The sequence below is a fragment of the Plecotus auritus genome (genome assembly GCF_963455305.1).
Source record: "Plecotus auritus genome assembly, chromosome: 10".
NCBI lineage: Eukaryota > Metazoa > Chordata > Mammalia > Chiroptera > Vespertilionidae > Plecotus > Plecotus auritus.
In genome coordinates, this window is record NC_137785.1 from 10,924,386 (window position 1) to 10,942,515 (window position 18,130).

An 18,130-nucleotide genomic window follows, 5' to 3' on the forward strand; every position below is an offset into this window, starting at 1 on the left:
AGCTCAGCTTGGATGGGGCAGAGTCTCAGGGCTGAGCAGACAGCCTTGGCTTCCCGTCAGCCCTGCCCTATGAGGCCCCTGGGTCTCAGTGTCCCTCAGTTATCGCTGCAAGCACCTCTGAGAGAAAGTTGCCCTCGAGTTCCGCCCGATGCCAGACAGTCCAGTTTCTCCCCGTATGAGTCTGGGTCCCCAGAGTCTCGCCCGGAACTGGAGTTCAGAGCAGTCAGGAGCTTTTGTCTCCCTCCGGATTGAAAAAGCCAGCCGTGTCCTCAGTTGCCAGCCCTCTCCGTGCGCACATCTCCGTACCTCTGCACTTTACTTCCACAGCTCCTCTGAGTCTCAGTGTGCTTTTCTCTTCCCTTCTAGTTGTAGAATTTCCACTCATCCAGCCTTCCTGTGGTTCTGGATGATGTCCGTTTTGTCTTTTAGTTGTAGTTTTGAAGTGGTTGTGTGAGGTACGTGCTCTTGACCAGAATAGAACCCGGGACCTTTCAGTCAGCAGGCTGACACTCTATCCAGTGAGCCACACTGGCTAGGGCTGTTTGTTTTTAGATTCAACATATAAATGAAATCATATGGAACTTGTCTTTCTCTGCCTGACTTATTTCACTTAGCATAATACCCTCTTCAGAGATGGGCAAACTTTTTGACTCGAGGGCCACAATGGGTTCTTAAACTGGACCGGAGGGCCGGAACAAAAGCATGGATGGAGTGTTTGTGTGAACTAATATAAATTCAAAGTAAAGGAGCGGAGGGGAGAGCAAGAGAACTGGATAGAACAGCCGGATCCGGCCCGAGGGCCGTAGTTTGCACACGGCTGCTCTAGGTCCATTCATGTTGTTGCAGATGACAAGACCTCGTTCTCTTTTATGGCTGAATAAATTCCATTTCTTCTTTATCCGTTCATCAGATCCATTCCTTTGTTGTGTGCACAGCCTAGACTGTTGCTTTCCTCGGCTGCAGAATCCCCACCCTGTACACCATGGGCACCTCCTCCTCCCCCTTGCCCCGCCCCAGTGATGGACACCAGGTTGCCATGGACACCCCGCCGCCATCATAAACAATCCTGTGAGGAATACCCTTGCCCCTTGGGGACAATTTGAGAGTGACAACTCCTCCAGCATCTTCACCAAAGAGAGGGCAATTGCCAGGCTATGAAATATACAGATACTTAATTTAACTAGGTTTCACCAAACGGCATGTTAGCGCCGCTGCTCACCAGAGAAATAAAACCGGTTCTGCTTCCCGATTCCTCCTGCCTCACACCTGGACCTGGGGCTTGGGAGCGTGGAAGTTGAGGAATTTGCAGCCTTGGTTTCCCCGCCTTTGTTTTCCCTCCCACCCGACAACTCCTTCTTAGGACACCCCATGAGCTACTGTTACAAATGGGGCGCGCACACCCTAGTGAAATTCTCTCCGCTCTCCCACAACCACTAACTGCCAGCTAATTCACATCTAAATTCAAATGATATTTACTGGACACCATCTATGTGTTAGCCCAGCGATGTCCAACTGAAATACACATTCGAGCCCCCAATGTAATTTCAAACTTCCTGCTAGCCACATTGAACAAGTAAAAAGAGCCCTGGCCGGTAGCTCAGTCGGTTAGAGCGTCTTCCCCATACACCAAGGGAAGAGGGTTGTGATCCCCCGTGAGGGCACATACAGGAATAAACTAATGAATGCATACATGAGTGCAACAACAGAACCTATGTTCCTCTCTCCCTTCCTCTTTCTCTAAAACCAATAAATTTTTAAAAGTAAAACGAAATAGGGGACACTAATTATCCTATAAAATAAAAGGGCAATATGCAAATAGACCAAACGGCAGAACAACCAAACAACCAATCAAAGCGTAATATGCTAATTATATGCTAAGGGTGCTCAGCTGCTTGCTATGACGTGCACTGACTAACAGGGGGTGGATGCTCTGACTGGTAGGTTAGCTTGCTGCTGGGGTCTGGCAGATTGGGACTGAGTGAGATGGGCAGGACACACCCTGGAGCCCTCCTGTGGTCCTTCTCCAGCCTGATCATGCACCAGTGGGGTCCCTTAGCCTGGCCTGCACCCTCTCAAAATCCAGGACCCCTCGGGGGATGTCAGAGAGCCGGTTTCAGCCCAATCCCACAGGCCACTCCCCTTGGGAGGGCACAAGACACCAGGCTCATGGCTGGTGAGCACTGCTGTGGTAGCATGAGCCTCTTCCGATTGGGACTGACTGGGCACGAGCCCACAGCATGCACAGTGGGGCCAGGATGAATGGGAGAGGCAGGTAGGAGCTGCAGGCAGCATTGGACTGCGGGTTTTGGTCCGATCCCTGCAGGCCACCCAGAGGGACCCCACCCATGCACAAATTCATGCACCAGGTCTCTAGTAATAATATATTTTACCAGAGGCCAAGTGCACGAATTTGTGCACCAGTGGGGTCTCTCAGCCTGGCCTGCAGGATCAGGCCAAAATTGGCTCTCCAACATCCCCCAAGGGGTCGCAGATTGCGAGAGGGTGCAGGCCAGGCTGAGGGACCCCACCGGTGCATGATCAGTGCCAGGGAGACACACGGGAGGTTGGTCAGCTGGGGAAGGACTATGGGAGGGCTCCAAGGCATGTCCAGCTGGTCTCACTCAGTCCCAATCAGCCAGAGACCAGCAGCAAGCTAACCTACCAGTTGACTGTCTGCTCCCTGGTGGTCAGTGCACATCATAGCAAGCAGCTGAGCAGCCTTAGCATATTATGCTTTGATTGGTTGAATGGCCAACCAGTTGATCGGACACTTAGCATATTAGGCTTTTATTATATAGGACTAGAGGCCTGGTTCACGAAATTCGTGCACGGGGGTGGGGGTCTCCTCAGCCCGGCCTGAACCCTTTCCAATCCAGGACACCTCGGGGAATGTCCAACTGCTGGTTTAGGCCTGGTCCCCTAAACTGGCAGTCAGACATCCCTCTCACAATCCAGGACCGCTGGCTCTTAACTGCTCACCTGCCTGCCTGATCACCCCTAAGCACCTCTGCCTGCTGGCCTGATTGCCCCTAACTGCCCCCCCCTGCTGGCCTGGTTGCCCCCAAATGCCCCCCTCCACCAGCCTGGTTGCCCCTAACTGCCCCCCTTCCGGCCTGGTCACCCCTCACTGCCCCCCCCGCCAGCCTGGTTGCCCCTCACTGCCCCCCCTGCTGGCCTGGTCACGCCCAACTGCTCCCCCTGCTGGCCTGGTTGCCCCATGCAGCCTGCTGTTCAGTCATTTGGTCGTTCCTCACTAACCCCCCTGCAGGACTGGTCACCCCACGCAGCCTGCTGTTCGGTTGTTACTGTGACGGCATCGTGGACAATTTGCATATTCCTCTATTATTAGTATAGATTAACTCAATATACCCAAAATATTATCATTTCACGTACAACCAATATAAAACTTACTGAGCTATATTACTTTTTTTTTGTACTAAGCCTTCAAAAATTCTCAGGACAGCACGTCAAGTCGGACTAAATTTTTATTAAAATTTTATTAAAATTAAAAATCTGTTTAGATTTTATAACATTTACAGTTGAAGTAGATTCACATGCTCACGTTGTTCCAAACATGTTTAAATGTTTCCCAATAACTGAAGCAAGGATTTCTTTTTTTAAATCTAAGTTTAAATGAATTATAGTTACAGAATTTTTATTTTTTTATTTTTATTTTTTTAAATATATTTTATTGATTTTTTACAGAGAGGAAGGGTAAGGGATAGAGGGTTAGAAACATCAGTGAGAGAGAAACATTGGTCAGCTGCCTCCTGCACACTCCTTATTGGGTATGTGCCCAAAACCAAGGTACATGCCCTTGACCAGAATCGAACCTGGGACCCTTCAGTCTGCAGGCCGACGCTCTATCTACTGAGCCAAACCAGTTAGGGCATAGTTACAGAATTTTTAAAATCCCATTTCTCGCCAAAACCGGTTTGGCTCAGTGGAAGAGCGTCAGCCTGCGGACTGAAAGGTCCCAGGTTCGATTCCGGTCAAGGGCATGTAACTTGGTTGCGGGCACAAACCCAGTAGGAGGTGTGCAAGAGGCAGCTGATCGATGTTTCTGACTATCTATCACTCTTCCTTCCTCTCTGTAAAAAATCAATAAAATATTAAAAAAAAAAAACCAAACAATAAAATCCCATTTCTCACACCACATTTTAAGTGCTCAGTGTGACCAGTGGCTTACATACTGGACAGTGCGAACACGGGTTTACACCAGTTCGCCGGAGAATAAGGTCAGTATATTATTATCCCCATTTTACGAAGGAAACAGGCTCAGAAAGGGAAACGGCCTTTTTTCATTCACCAAGTATGTATCGAACGCCTGTCGCATGCCAGGTGCCTTCCTAGGGTTTGAGGACATAATGGTGAACAAGATACTCAAGGGGTTCGTTGGATGATATGAAAGACCAAAACAATAAGAATTATAAATTGTATAAGTTAAGAGTTAATGGCAAACTATGACCCTCAAGCTAAGAATGGCCTTTATGGTTCTAAAGGGTTGAAAAAAGTCTAAAGAATAATATTTTGTGCCCTGGCTGGTATAGCTCAGTTGGTTGAAGCATCGTCCTGTACACCGAAGGATCACGGGTGCAACTCCTGGTCAGAGCATATGTCCAGGTTTCAAGTTTGATTTCCGGCCCTGATGCGTGTGGGAAGCAACTGATTGATGTTTCTCTCTCATATCACATCAGTGTTTCTCCGTCCCGCCCTCTCTCTCTCTCCCCCTTCTCCTCTCTCTAAAAATCAATGAACATGTCCTCAGATGAGGGTTTAAAAAAAGAATATTTTGTGATATGTTAAAATCATATGAGATTCAGCCCTAGCCGTTTTGGCTCAGTGGATAGAGCATCAGCCTGTGGACTGAAAGGTCCTGGGTTCAATTCCGGTCAGGGCGCATGCCGGAGTTGTGGGTTCGATCCCCAGTAGGGGTTGTGCAGAAGGCAGCTGATCAATGATTCTCTCTCATCATTGATGTTTCTGTCTCTCTCTCTCCCTCTCCCTTCCTTTCTGAAATAAAAATATTTTTTAAAAAATTATATGAGATTCAGAATTCAGTGTCCTTAAGTAGTTTTATCAGCACACAGCCACATCCATGCATACCTATATTGTCTGTGGCTGCTTTCCTGCCCCTCCCTCAGAGATGGTGATATTGAAGCAAGAAAGTTAGAAGGTATTTGGGGAAATCTGAGTATGGTTCAATAGATCAAAGCAATTTTAAATATCCTGAGTGTAAATTTGACTGTTTTCGGGAGTCTAAATACCTCATGTGAGCGGAATCGTGTAGATTTGTCTTTTCTTGGCTGGCTTCTTTCACTTAGCATAATGCCCTCAAGGTCTATCCATTTTGTAGCATATGTCAGAATGTCCTCCTTTTTCAAAAAAATATACTTTCATTGGTTTCAGAGAGGAAGGAAGAAGGAGGGAGAGATAGAAACATCAGTGATGAGAATCATTGATCTGCTGCCTCCTGAACGCCCTCTACTGGGGACCGAGCGGGCAATCCAGGCATGTGCCCTTGACGGGAATCGAACACCGGACCCTTCAATCCATAGGCTGACGCTCTATCCACTGAGCCAAACCGGCTAGGGCAGAATGTCCTTTTTAAGACTGAATACTATCCCATTGCATAGCCATAGACATACCACACTTTGCTTGACCACTCATTAGTCCATCGACACCTGGACTCTCTCCAGCGCCCGGCACATAGTGGGTGCACCACTGACACTTGTTGGAACGAATGTATGTAAACGATGTGAGCAGAGACTGTTTGCCTCAGCCATACATTGCAGTGCCTGGCCCAGGGCCTGGCACAGAGTAGGTGCTCAGCAAATACCTGCCTGCAGGAGTGTCTCTCCCAGGGCCTCCCTGACCCCGCCCTCACCCAGGGGGCGGGGCCGGCCGGGGGCGGGTCTCTCTGTGACATCACATAGGCCCTGCCATGCCTCTGGCCTTGGCCCTCCTGCTGCTCATGGGCCTAAGCGGGGGCTGGGGCTGCCTGCAGTGTGACCACTCGGTGCAGGAGACCCTGCGCCAGCTGCGCCTCGACCTCATTCCCAGCCGCTTCGGCCGGGAGCACCTGCGGGCCCGCGCGCAGGCCCTGCTGCTGGGCATGGAGGGGCCTTTCTTCAGGGACTACGCCACGAACGTGTTTGTGGGGAAAATAGGTGCGTGCTGGGGAGGGGAGGGTGCCCAGCACCGTGGAGAAAGGGACAGTGGGGTCCGAGCCAGAGGCTGGGGTGGGAGACGCTTTGGGACCACGCCCCCTAGAGGGGGGAGGCCTATCCTGCAGGGAGATAGGAGGGGTCGCTTGGCTCTGGGAGGGACCCACTGGATTTCCCTCCCCTCTCTTCCTCAGAGATGTATCACCTGGACCTTGTGGCGATCTTTGCGAAGAATCAAATAAACAAGTTAAGGGTTGATTCTCTGAGAGGTAGGAACTAAGGGAGAGCCTTTACCCTGCCCCTCCCCCTCCCGTGCCACCTGTCCACCAGCTTCCTCTTGACTTAAAAATACAAAGCAGCCCTAGCTGGTTTGGCTCAGTGGATAGAGCGTCGGCCTGCGGACCAAAGGGTCCCGGGTTCGATTCCGGTCACGGGCATGTACCTTGGTTGCAGGCTCCTCCCAGGGCCCCAAGTCCTGTCGGGGCGCGTGCAGGAGGCAACCAATGCATGTGTTTCTCTCACATCAATGTTTCTCTCTCTTTCCCCCTCTCTTCCACTCTCACTAAAAATCAATGGAAAAATATCCTCGGGTGATGGTTAAGCAAAAAAAAACAAAAAAACAAAACAAAAATACAAGGCAAACACATGAGCATAACCTTTACTGTGTGTGTGGTAGGGTTCACAGTGCTTTATTTAAAAAGTCTACCACAGTTTACCCAGAGGGGAAGACTGAGGCTTAGCCATGCCCGAAGTCACACAGCTGGGAAGAGAGAGAAGGATCTGAACCTGGGACATCTGGCTCAGACCCTGTATTCCTCACCACCACCCAACCAGGTGGGGGCTGGCACCATTCACAGAGTTAGTCCTTGGAGATTCGCCTGGGCCTTATGACAGTTCCCCAGCAGAGGGCAGCAGAGGCCCTGTGGACTTGGGGGAGCTGGGGGAGCCTGGTCTAAGCCCCAGAAGCCTTGCCCCACCTAAAGGGATGGAACAGGGGGGAGGACACTAAGGAAGAGTCCTCCCATTTTTAAAAAAATATATTTTATTGATTTTTTTACAGAGAGGAGGGGAGAGGGATAGAGAGTTAGAAACATCGATCAGCTGCCTCCTGCACACCTCCTACTGGGGATGTGCCCGCAACCAAGGTACATACCCTTGACCGGAATCGAACCTGGGACCTTTCAGTCCGCAGGCTGACGCTCTATCCACTGAGCCACACCAGTTAGGGCGAGCCCACCCACTAAAGCGTGTGTGTGTGTGTGTGTGTGTGTGTGTGTGTGCGCGTGCGCGTGCGCCAGGTGAGAGTTTGTGACACTTCAACCCTAACTTCAACACTGACTTCAACAGTGAATTCTTGTCAAAGCCTGTTTGGCTCCGTGGATAGAGCATCTGCCCGGGAACGAAAGGGTCCCGGGTTCAATTCTGGTCAAGGGCATGGACCTTGGTTGCAGGTTCCCCGGAGGCCCTGGTGCGTGCAGGAGGCAGCCAATCGATGTATCTCTCTCACATCAATGTTTCTCTGTCTCTCCTTCCCCCACTCTCTCTAAAAAAAAATCAATGGAAAAATATCCTCCGATGAGGATTAACCAGAACAGACAGACAGACAAAAAAACAAACCCGCTGAATTCTTCAGCAGGTGATCTCCTGAGAACAAGGAAGGACGTTCTCATTTTCTTTCCATCCTTGATCTGTCCTGGGATCACATCTTGCATTCAGGTGTCTTTTATGACGCTGGCATTTTTGAAGAGCCCGGGGCCAATCGTGTTATGACTATTCCATTATGTTACTGGGGTTTGGTTGCATCCCCCTGCGAACCCAAGTGGCTGACCTTGGTTACTCAGCCTCCAGCCTCTTCAGCAGTCCAGCTGCTACCACATGGCAAGCTCCTACCATCCATCACCGTGTTAGCACGGGCTGCGGTGCGGCCCAAGGCTCCCAAATAAAGGGGGACACTCTTACAGGGAAGGCAGTCCGAGGACTTGAGGTCACCCACAAGGAGTCGGGCAAGAGCCAAACCTTTCTTTGTGATGTGCGGGGTTTGGACAACCCAGGCCTGCTGAGTAACCCTGCACTGCACCCTATAGTCCAGGTGTCCTCAAACTACGGCCCGCGGGTCACATGTGGCCCGCCGAGGACATTTATCCGGCCCGCCGGGTGCCGCTGCCTGTCCTGCTTAGCAGCCGACTTGTCCCGGGCCCGCAGTGCGCATAGGAATTTGTTCATAGTTTTTTTTTTTTAAACTATAGTCCAGCCCTCCAACGGTCTGAGGGACAGTGAACTGGCCCCCTGTTTAAAAAGTTTGAGGACTCTGTAGGGGACAAATACCATGGGGGGGGGGAGAGAATAAAGCAGGGACAGGCAATGAGCAGTGCTGGGAGCAGGGGTGGGGGTTGCAATTTAGAGCAGGGCAGCCAAGACCCCGAAGAGTCTCGTCGACATGTGAGAAAAGACAGAAGGAGGGGGAAGTAGCCGTGAAAGGGTCAGGGGTCAGGACTGCAGGCGGAAGTTAGCGCAATCCCTAGCTGGGTCTGTGCTTGGCATATTCACAGAACCTCAAGGAGGCCAGGGAGGCTGCAATGGAGAGAGGGGGAGGGAGAGGGAGAGGAGTGGAAGACGGGTCTGAGAGGTAAGGGGGAGGGGACGGGGAGACCCAGCAGCACCTTCTAGGCCACGGTAAGGAGTTTTGGCTTCTATTCTGGGTCACGTGGGAGGGTTCTGAGCGGAAGCGTGATGCGAGCGAGCTGACTGAGGTTGAACAGGATCCATCCAGATGTGGAAACAGATGTTAGCATGGCCAGGGGGAAGGAAGGCTGGAGACCAGTGGGAAGATACAGTGATGGCCCAGGCAAGAGATGATGCTGGCTGGACCAGCACAGGGGTGGCCGTGGAGGGGGTGAGAAATGATGGGATTTCTAGATTGATCTTGAATATTGAACAAAAAGGACTTGCTGACATGCATGTTGGCAAATTGCATGTGGGATGTGAGAAAAAGGGGTCAAAGATAGCACCCAAGGATTTTGGCCTGAGCAAGTAGAGCCATGGCACCTGAATCTACTAAAATGAAGACCAGGGGTTGGGAGCAGGTTTGAAGGAGAATTTTTTAAATATATTTTTATTGATATTTGAGAGAGAGAAACATTGATGTGAGAGCAAAACATAGATAGGCTGCCTCCCACACACCCCCTACCCAGGATCAAGCCCACAACCCGGGCACGTGCCCCAACCAGGAATCCAACCAGCAACTCCTTGGTGCTCTGGACGATGCCCAACCAACTGAGCCACACCGGCCAGGGCTGGAGGAGAATATTGAGGTTAAGTTTTGAACTTATTGAGCTTAAGATGCCTATTTAGACGTCCAAGGGGAGGTCCTGATTGGATAGTTGCATATACACATCTGGACTTCAGTGAGCCATCTAGGAGAGTGACATAAACTTAGGCGGCTTCAGGGTACAATGCTGGCCAATGGAATACAATGTCGGGAACAAATAGGTATCACATGTGTAATTTTTTATTTTCTAGTAGTCACAGTTTGTTTTGTTTTTAAAAAATATATTTTCATTGATTTCAGAGAGGAAGGGAGAGAGAGAGAGAGAGATAGAAACATCAATGACAAGAGAGAGTCACTGACCAGCTGCCTCTTGCACGCCCCTACTGGGGATTGAGCCCGCAAGCCGGGCATGTGCCCTTGACCAGAATCGAACCCGGGACCCTTGAATCCACAGACCAACGCTCTATCCACTGAGCCAAACCAGCTAGGGCTCCAGTAGCCGCAGTTTTTTTTGTTTTGTTTTTTTAATATATTTTTATTGATATTTTACAGAGAGGAAGGGAGAGGGATAGAGAGTTAGAAACATCAATGAGAGAGAAACATCAATCAGCTGCCTCCTGCACACCTCCCACTGGGGATGTGCCCGCAACCAAAGTACATGCCCTTGACCGGAATCGAACCTGGGACCTTTCAGTCCGCAGGCTGACGCTCTATCCACTGAGCCAAACCGGTTTTGGCACTAGTAGCCACAGTTTTAAAAAATAAGTTCTTATTGGTTTTTGAGAGAGAAAGGAGAGGGATAAAGAGATGGAAACATCAATGAGAGAAAAACATTGATCGGCTGCCTCCTGCACACCCCTTACTGGGGACTGAGCCCACAGCCCAGGTATATGCCCTGACTGGAAATCGAACCAGGGACCTCTTGGTCCGTGGGTTGATGCTCAACCACTAAGCCACTCCAGCCAGGCTCTAGTAACCACATTTTTTAAAAGGTAGACAGAGCAGGTGAAATTAATTGTAATGTATTTTATTTAACCCCATACTTAAAATACTGCCATTTGAACATGCAACCAATATAAAAATGACTTATTGATATTTTACAATTATCTTTTTTCATACCATGTCTTCAAAACCTAGCATCCATTTTAGATGAACCGCACGCACATCTCAGTTCAGACTAACCCATTTCCAGTGCTCAGCAGCCATGTGTGGCTCCTGGCTGACATATTGGAGAGCGCAGGTCTAGGTAAGCCTATATAATAAAAGGCTAATATGCAAATCGACCAAGGTGGCACTGACCACCAGGGGGCAGCTCCTGTGTTGAGCGTCTGCCCCCTGGTGGTCAGTGCGTGTCACGGTCGCTATGACACGCACTGACCACCAGGGGGCAGACGCTCAACACAGGAGCTGCCCCCTGGTGGTCAGTGCCCTCCCACAGGGGGAGCGCTGCTCAGCCAGAAGCTGGGCTCACGGAAGCTAGATGCAGGACTTTGCAAGCCATGGGTTTGCCCAGTGGACCCCGAGTAAGACCTGGTCTTGGTACTCCTGGCGAATGAAAGAGAGTTTCCTCGTCCCTTCTCTTTGAAGCTGCCGATGGGATGCTGAGTGCCTCCCAAGGATCTCTCTCTCTCCTCAGATGGGCCTCTGCTGGAAGAGCTGGTGACTCTTAGGAGGAAGGTGACCAAGAAACTCAAGGCAGGTTTAAGGTCGTATGAACTAAAAGGTGCAGCACCCCTCTCCACCAAGTCCCCTCCTCGTTATCACTCCATCCCCTTCTCTCACCTTTTCTCCCAAACTCCTCCCTCCCCTCCCGTCCAACTCAGCCTTCTCTGCCCCTCACTAATATTCCTTCCTCTTCTTTCCCAGACTCATTCCTCCCTTCCTCTCCTGGCTCCTTACCTTGATCAGATTCTCAAATTGATGTCCCAACTTATCTCACCTCAGCTCTTTTCTCTTGCAGCCTGTGATCGGAAAATTTGCCGTGAGTCCTGATAGACTTCTTGTCTATCTCTTCCTGCTTTTCACCCTTCTATACCTCTTTACCCACAAATCAAGCCCCACTGTCACACCTACTCCATCTAGTTCAGTGGTTCTCAACCTTCCTAATGCCACGACCCTTTAACACAGTTCCTCATGTTGTGGTGACCCCCAACCATAAAATTATTTTCGTTGCTACTTCATAACTGTCATTTTGCTACTGTTATGAATCGTAATGTAAATATCTGTGTTTTCCGATGGTCTTAGGTGACCCTGCTAGCGGTTCTCAACCTGTGGGTCGTGATTCTAGTGGGTCCGAAGTTCTAGTGCTTATGGATATCTGATTTTTAAGGGCTTATGAAAGGTGCAATCTGCAAAAGAAAGTACTTTGAGGGAATGTTAGAGAGGATAGGAGAGCTATGTCCTAGTAACAAACCCCGAATTTCAGTGGTTTAACAAAAGAAAGGTTTAGTTCTCTTTGACTCAAATTCCACTGAGTTAAAAAAAAATAAAATTCCACTGAGTTGAGCAGTTCTTCCAAGTGCTGACTCAGGGATCCAGGCTGCACCCGGGTAGTGCCTTCTCAGCAAGCTTCAAAACGGAGAAAGAATAGGGAATCCCGCAGGAACTTTTATAGCCAAGCCTGGGAATTGGCTCTGCATTCCTCTGCCCGCTTTCCATTGGCCAGGACTCAGTCACATGCTCTCAAACCTACTGCAAAGAAGCCTGGGAAATGTAGTCTTCCCGTGTGGCAGGAAGCTGAGGAGACAGCTGAGTGAGCATCCAGCCAGTCTATGCCACAGGTGGCTGCAAAATAGGAATAGAGATGTGAAAGCATTCCTTTGTAGATATTTAATTAAACATGTGTTTAATTTTGATTAATTAAATGTCTACAAACAGAATGTTGGGTTATCTGAACAGCTGCAACTTAATTGAACTCTTCCATCAATTTGTATATATTTTATAAATATATACAAACTAGAGGCCCGGTGCACGAAATTCATCCAGAGTAGGGTCCCTAGGCCTGGCTGGTGATCAGGACCAATCAGGTTCCTTGCCCACCCCCCCTTCCCTTGCTCCCTCAATGCCCTGCTGCCACTGGTCGCCTGCCATGTTCCCTGCCACCCCTTGATCATCAGCGCACATCATAGCGAGCAATTGAACTCCTGGTCTCCCAGTAGAACTCCCAAGGGGACAATTTGCATATTAGCCTTTTATTATATAGGATTATTTTGAATGTGAATCGTCAGTGCATTTTGCTCAGCTTGCTCTGCTGCACATGGGACCCCCAAATTCATGAGAGGCAAGGGATTCCATATCCTCTTTCCCCTTCTGTCTTCCCACCCCGTGCCAATTGTCTGATACCTCCCTCATCCCATGTCTCCCTTTCCCCTTGTCCAGACATGCTAACAGAAGAGGTCTTGGACTGTTTACATTGCCTGAAGACCAGTCCCAAATGCATTAAAAAGAATAACTGTTTTGGTAAGCTCTTGTGGGTGGTGGTAGACATGAGAGATGTCAGCCGGTCCCAGTGGATATGGGTTTTGGGGTCTCCCACATGCAGCCTTGAATTCTGCCCTGAACTTGCTTACGGTGAGGCCCAGAAGGTGCTTCCACATTCTGAGATTCATTTGTCCCTGCTGTTAAATGGGAAGACTCCTCTGTAACTTGACAATGCATCTACGACCAGAATGGCAGGTGCAAAAAGGTATTTTATTTTTAGCCAATGTCGCGCCTGGGGAGTCTGAAAGGATATCCTTAATTTATTCACTCATTGAGATTTAAAAAAACAACAACAACAAAAAAACAAACACATATCCTCAGAGCAGAGAAAATAGTACAATGGACCCCCCAATACACATCAAGATTGAATAATCATGGCCCTAGCTGTTTGGCTCAGTGGACAGAGCGTCGTCGGCCTGTGGACCTGGATTCCGGTCAAGGGCACATACCTCAGTTGCAGGCTCCTCCTCCCCGGCCTGGGCCCTGGTCAGGGCACATGTAGGAGGCAATCAATCAATGTGTTTCTCTCACATTGATATTTCTCTGTGTCTTTCCCTCTCTCTAAAAATCAATGGGAAAATATCCTCAGGTGAGGATTTAAAAACAAAAAAGATTGAAGAATCATGCTGGACCTTTTCATATGCAGTTCCCTCCCTCTGTCACACTGCTTCTCTGACTCCCTCATTCAGCAAAGTCTCAAAGTTTACCTCCTCAGAGAGGACTCCCTGATCACACTCTTTAAAGCAGAGCTTTCTATCAAATGATCTTGACCATGAATTTTCTCCGATTTGATTCACTTATTTTTTGCCACAGTGTTTTAAAAGAAATCGGGCATCATGAAATTTCACCCATTAATAATGTGTCCCTAAAAACAAGGACATTTCCTACATAAGCACAATGCCATTCCCACCCTCAACAAACCTAACAACAACTCTTCAATATCAAATAACTCCAAATTCCTTTTCCAACTTCCCGAATTGTCCCTTCGTTCAAACAGAAGTCCAATGAAAGGACTGCTCATATCACTCAATGGTTAGGTTGTTTTTCCACTTCATTATTTAATCGACACGTGTTTTTCTTACTATTTTCCCTCATGACATTGACAAGCTGAAAAAAAAAGGAATTTGTCTATTTGCTCCCTTAGAGCAGTGTTTACAACAAATTCCTTGAGCACCCTTCAATGCCCCAAACTTAGGATCAGCAGAATGGGAGACCCAAGTCATGGAGCCCACATTTTGATGGAATGAAGGGTTAGACTAGGCTTTCTCAACCTTGACACTACTGATATTTGGGGCAGAATAATTCTTTTTTATTATTGATTTCAGAGAGTGAAGGAGAAAGGGATAGAAACATCAATGATGAGAGAGAATCATTGATTGGCTGCCTCCTGCATGCCTCCTACTGGGGATGGAACCCGCAACCCAGGCATGTTGCCCTGGCCAGGAATCGAACCTGGGACCCTTCAGTCCACTGGCCGACGCTGTATCCACTGAGCCAAACCCGCTAGGTCTGGGCTTTTATTCCGAACTAGAGGCCTGTTGCACGAAGATTCATGCAATAGGCCTTCCTTCCCCTGGCTGCCAGCACCAGTTTTCCTCTGGCACCCGGGACCCAGGCCTTCGCTCTGGCTGCAGCGGAGAAGCCAAGCCTCTTCAGTCTTTAGTCTTCTTTAGTCTTCAGTCTTCGCCCCACGCCTGTGTATGCAAATTAACTTCCATCTTTGTTGGGTTAATTTGCATACCCACTCCTGATTGGCTGGTGGGTGTCGCAGAGATACTATCAATTTGCATATTTCTCTTTTAATAGTGTAGATGAGAGATGAGCTCTGGGAGGGCTCTGAGCAGAAGAGGGACATGAGTGGACTAAGGGGTTAACAGGCACCCCCTGTGGCCACGTTGGGAACTGCAGGGAGGAGAAGCCAGGATCCTGTGAAGGTGAGGATGGGCTAGACCGGGTCAGGAGCCCAGGAGGTGGTTCAGATACCGGATATATTTTGAAGGTCGAGCCAAGAGTCTGCTGACGGAATGAAAGGGTGCGAGTGGGAGGTGCAGGATGGCACTCCCAAGGCCACCTTCAGAGTCGCCAGCTAAGATGCAGGCTTCCTTTTTCTCATGAGATTGTCAGCATTTTGCATTCCTCTGTCATGTTCTTGGCAAAGGAGCGAACCAAGTCCGCCTCCCACCCTGACCCCCGTCCAATGAGATGCATTTAGCACTGGGCTCTTCGCTGGCTCTTCACGGAGCGGGGAGGGAGGAGGGGGCAGGGGTGAGTTCACACTGGTATCCCGAGCACCTTGAAAGGTGCCTGGGACACAGACTTCCAGGAATGGATGAATGGAGAGAGAGACCCCAGGAGAGGCCACGGGCCACGAGGTGGGAAGGAGGCCCAGGTTGCTGAGTGAGCAGTGGGTGCGATCAAGGTCAAGGGAAGGGTGGCAATGGAGGTTCCGGCTGTCAGTTGACAGGCAGCCCCGCACGGCCCTGCAGTACGGCACAGAGAGGGGACACCCGCGGAATCAGGTCCAGCTTGGCATCATCGTTTCTGTGTGCCTGGCCGTCTTTGCCTTTGGGGTCATCGTGGCTTCGTGAGTCATCCCTGCCCTCACCTGACGCCCCCAAAGGCCCCACTGAGCCCCCACAAGTGGCAATGCCCTAGTGCAGTGGTCGGCAAACTCATTAATCAACAGAGCGGCAAACCGCGGCTCGCGAGCTGCATGTGGCTCGCGAGCCGCAGTTTGCTGACCACTGCCCTAGTGCGTCCCTGTGTCATTCGGGAATCTCCCCAGACACTTTCTCTCTCTGTCCATCTGTTTCCCTCTGTCTCTCTCTCTCTCCCCCTCTTTTTTCCTCTCTGCTTTCCTCTTTCTCTCTCGCTCTTCCCTTCCTCTTCTTCCTCCTCTTCCTCCTCCTCCTCCTCCTCCTCCTCCTCCTCCTCCTCCTCCTCCTTTCCCTCTCTCTCTCCCCCCACCCCCCCATCACTGGACTACACTATGTCTTTCCTGGGTCCTCAGCATTTTTGCTTTTGTGGGTCGCTTCCTCCAAAGACAAAACCAAACCAAAACTGTATTTTGTGAATGTGCTGATTTGAAGACAGGTATATTCCAAGCTGGATTTTTAAATTATTATTGTTATTATTGTTATTATTCGCTGTTACATTATTTTCTTCTGCTTTTAAAAGTCTTTAAAATGAAAACATTTCCCTGGGCCCCAAGCACGGACCCCACAGTGCCCAGGGGAGACGTTGCCTTCGCCATCCCCTCCACCTCTGAGTGTTCCTCCCTGCCCGTCTGCTTGTCCCAGTTCAGTCCCCTCTCCAGTCTCTCGCTGCCCCTCACCCTCCGTTCTCTGACACCTCCGTGTCTTGGGGCTCAATTTTAGACGCTCCCAGTGCCTCCCTCCCGGGGAATCGGCACTGAGCACGTGAATGTCCGCTGTAGGGTGAGCTCGCTCTGGCGTGTCCCCTCCTCTCCCTCCCTCTGTGAGACTCTCACCTCTCTGCCTCTTCACTGGGCTTTCTCCGCCCCTCCTCCGTCCCAGGCCCAGACCCGCCACCCCCTCTCATCTCCCCTGGCCCGGGGTTGGGTCTGTGTCTCTGTTCCTCTCTGCCTCTCTCTGAAGGTCTCCCCTGGCTCTGGGTCTGTGTTTCTGACTCCCCTACCCCGTGTGGCCCGCAGATCCCTCCTGTCTGCCAGCCCCGCTCTGCTGCTTCAAATCTACCTCTTTCCTCTCCCATCTCCCTCTTTTTCTGCCGCCCTTCACCCAGCGCTCTCCCCTCCCCCAGCTGTGAACCTCTCTCCCTGTCTTGCCCTCTCCCATCTCTGGGGTTTCCTTTCTGTCTTAATTCCGTTTCTGTCTCCCTCAGCCTCTGGCCCAGCTTCCATCTCCCTCTCAGCTCTCCCCCTGCTCCCGCCCGCCCCCCCGCCCCCACTCCTTGTGTATTAGTTTCCTGTCGCTGCTGTAACTAATGACCACATCCTGGGTGGCTTAAGGCAGCAAAGGTATTCTCTTAGAATTCCGGAGGTCAGAAGCCCCAAATCAAGGGGTTGGCGGTGGGGGGGGGGTGCGGGCGGGGGCTCCCTTCTGGAGGTTCCGAAGGAGAATCCATTCCACCCCGGCCTCCTACCTTTGGTGGCTGCTGTCATCCCTAGCTCATGGCTTTCCTCCGATCTCTGCCTCGGTCTTCACTCACGTGGCTTCTGCCTCTGCCAGGGTCTCAGATCTCCTTGCTGTTGTCATGTTGTGGTGTTTGCGTGTTTTTTCCTTCCTCTCTTTCATAGGAACACCAGCCTTCGCATGTAGGGTCCAGCCTAAACCCCGAATGCTCTCATTTGACCTTAACGTAATTACATCTGCAAAGACCTTATTTCCAAAAAGGTCATATGCATGGTCCGGGGGTGGGGGTGGGGGCGGTGAGGAGGTGAGGGCTTGGACATACCTTTGGGGGGAACACAGTTCCACCTACGACACCTGCTTCTTCTCTCTTTTCCTCATTTCTCTCTGTCTTTCCCTTGTCTTTGAGTCTCTCTTCCTGTGCCCCTGTCTCTCCCTGTCTCCCCGTCTTCCTCCACTCTCGGTGTCCACATTTTACCCTCACTCCCAGTCCCAACCTTTCGCTCCTCATGAGCCAACACTGATTGGCCGAGCGCCCTGCAAATCAGCCCGGAAACCAGATGTCATTGGCTAAGTCAAATAAGGCCGATGATTAGCCAGAAGATTTTTTTTTTTTTTTTTGGTGGGGGGAGGGCATCAGTTGACATAGAGGGGCCTGCAGTCCTCTTTCTAACCCCCACGCCTTTCTCTCCGACCAGGGCTGTTACTTACAGGCATAACCGGAAACTCCTGCTGCAGTAGGGTGGTGGTTTGGGGTTTGTAAAGGGGAAAGGAAAAGAAATTGAATAAAGTCTGTGACAAATTTCTCAATGGCTCCATCAGTTCCTGGAGGACCCTTTCCCTAACGGTCCAGCTCTGAACACCAACCTTGAAGAGGGATGGACAACCTGCAGGGAGAGCTTGAAGGGACAACCATTCCTATTTGGGGGTCGGGGCGGGGGGGGGGGGCAACGCGTCCAAAAATGAGGTGACACCATAGTGGGACCGGAAAGGCCAGTCAGGCCGAGGCCAGCCGAGGTCAGCGTGGAGAATCCACCTTTCCCTCCCTGAACTCTTAGCTGTTCACCCTCTGTTGTTCCTGAATAGATTCAGGTGCATTTTCATGG

At 50.3% G+C, this 18,130-nt stretch overlaps 2 protein-coding genes across 2 annotated transcripts in view; one reads left to right on the plus strand and one right to left on the minus strand.

Annotated features, from left to right (window-relative positions):
- The window catches only part of MYH14 (myosin heavy chain 14), a 124,860-nt gene extending 107,805 nt beyond the window's left edge, over nucleotides 1–17,055 (minus strand). Inside the window, exon 1 of the mRNA XM_080643665.1 lies at nucleotides 17,038–17,055. The gene's annotated coding sequence lies outside the window, so the exon portion shown is untranslated. The remainder of the gene's footprint in view (nucleotides 1–17,037) is intronic.
- Nucleotides 5,917–17,830, plus strand: IZUMO2 (IZUMO family member 2). The gene is made up of 7 exons (XM_080643671.1): nucleotides 5,917–6,170; nucleotides 6,362–6,436; nucleotides 11,072–11,158; nucleotides 11,396–11,416; nucleotides 12,814–12,894; nucleotides 15,373–15,499; nucleotides 17,723–17,830. Exons 1-7 carry the CDS (start codon nucleotides 5,945–5,947, stop codon nucleotides 17,763–17,765), a joined length of 660 nt encoding a protein of 219 aa, XP_080499797.1. The 5' UTR covers nucleotides 5,917–5,944; the 3' UTR covers nucleotides 17,766–17,830.
- The last annotated feature ends 300 nt before the right edge of the window (nucleotides 17,831–18,130 follow it).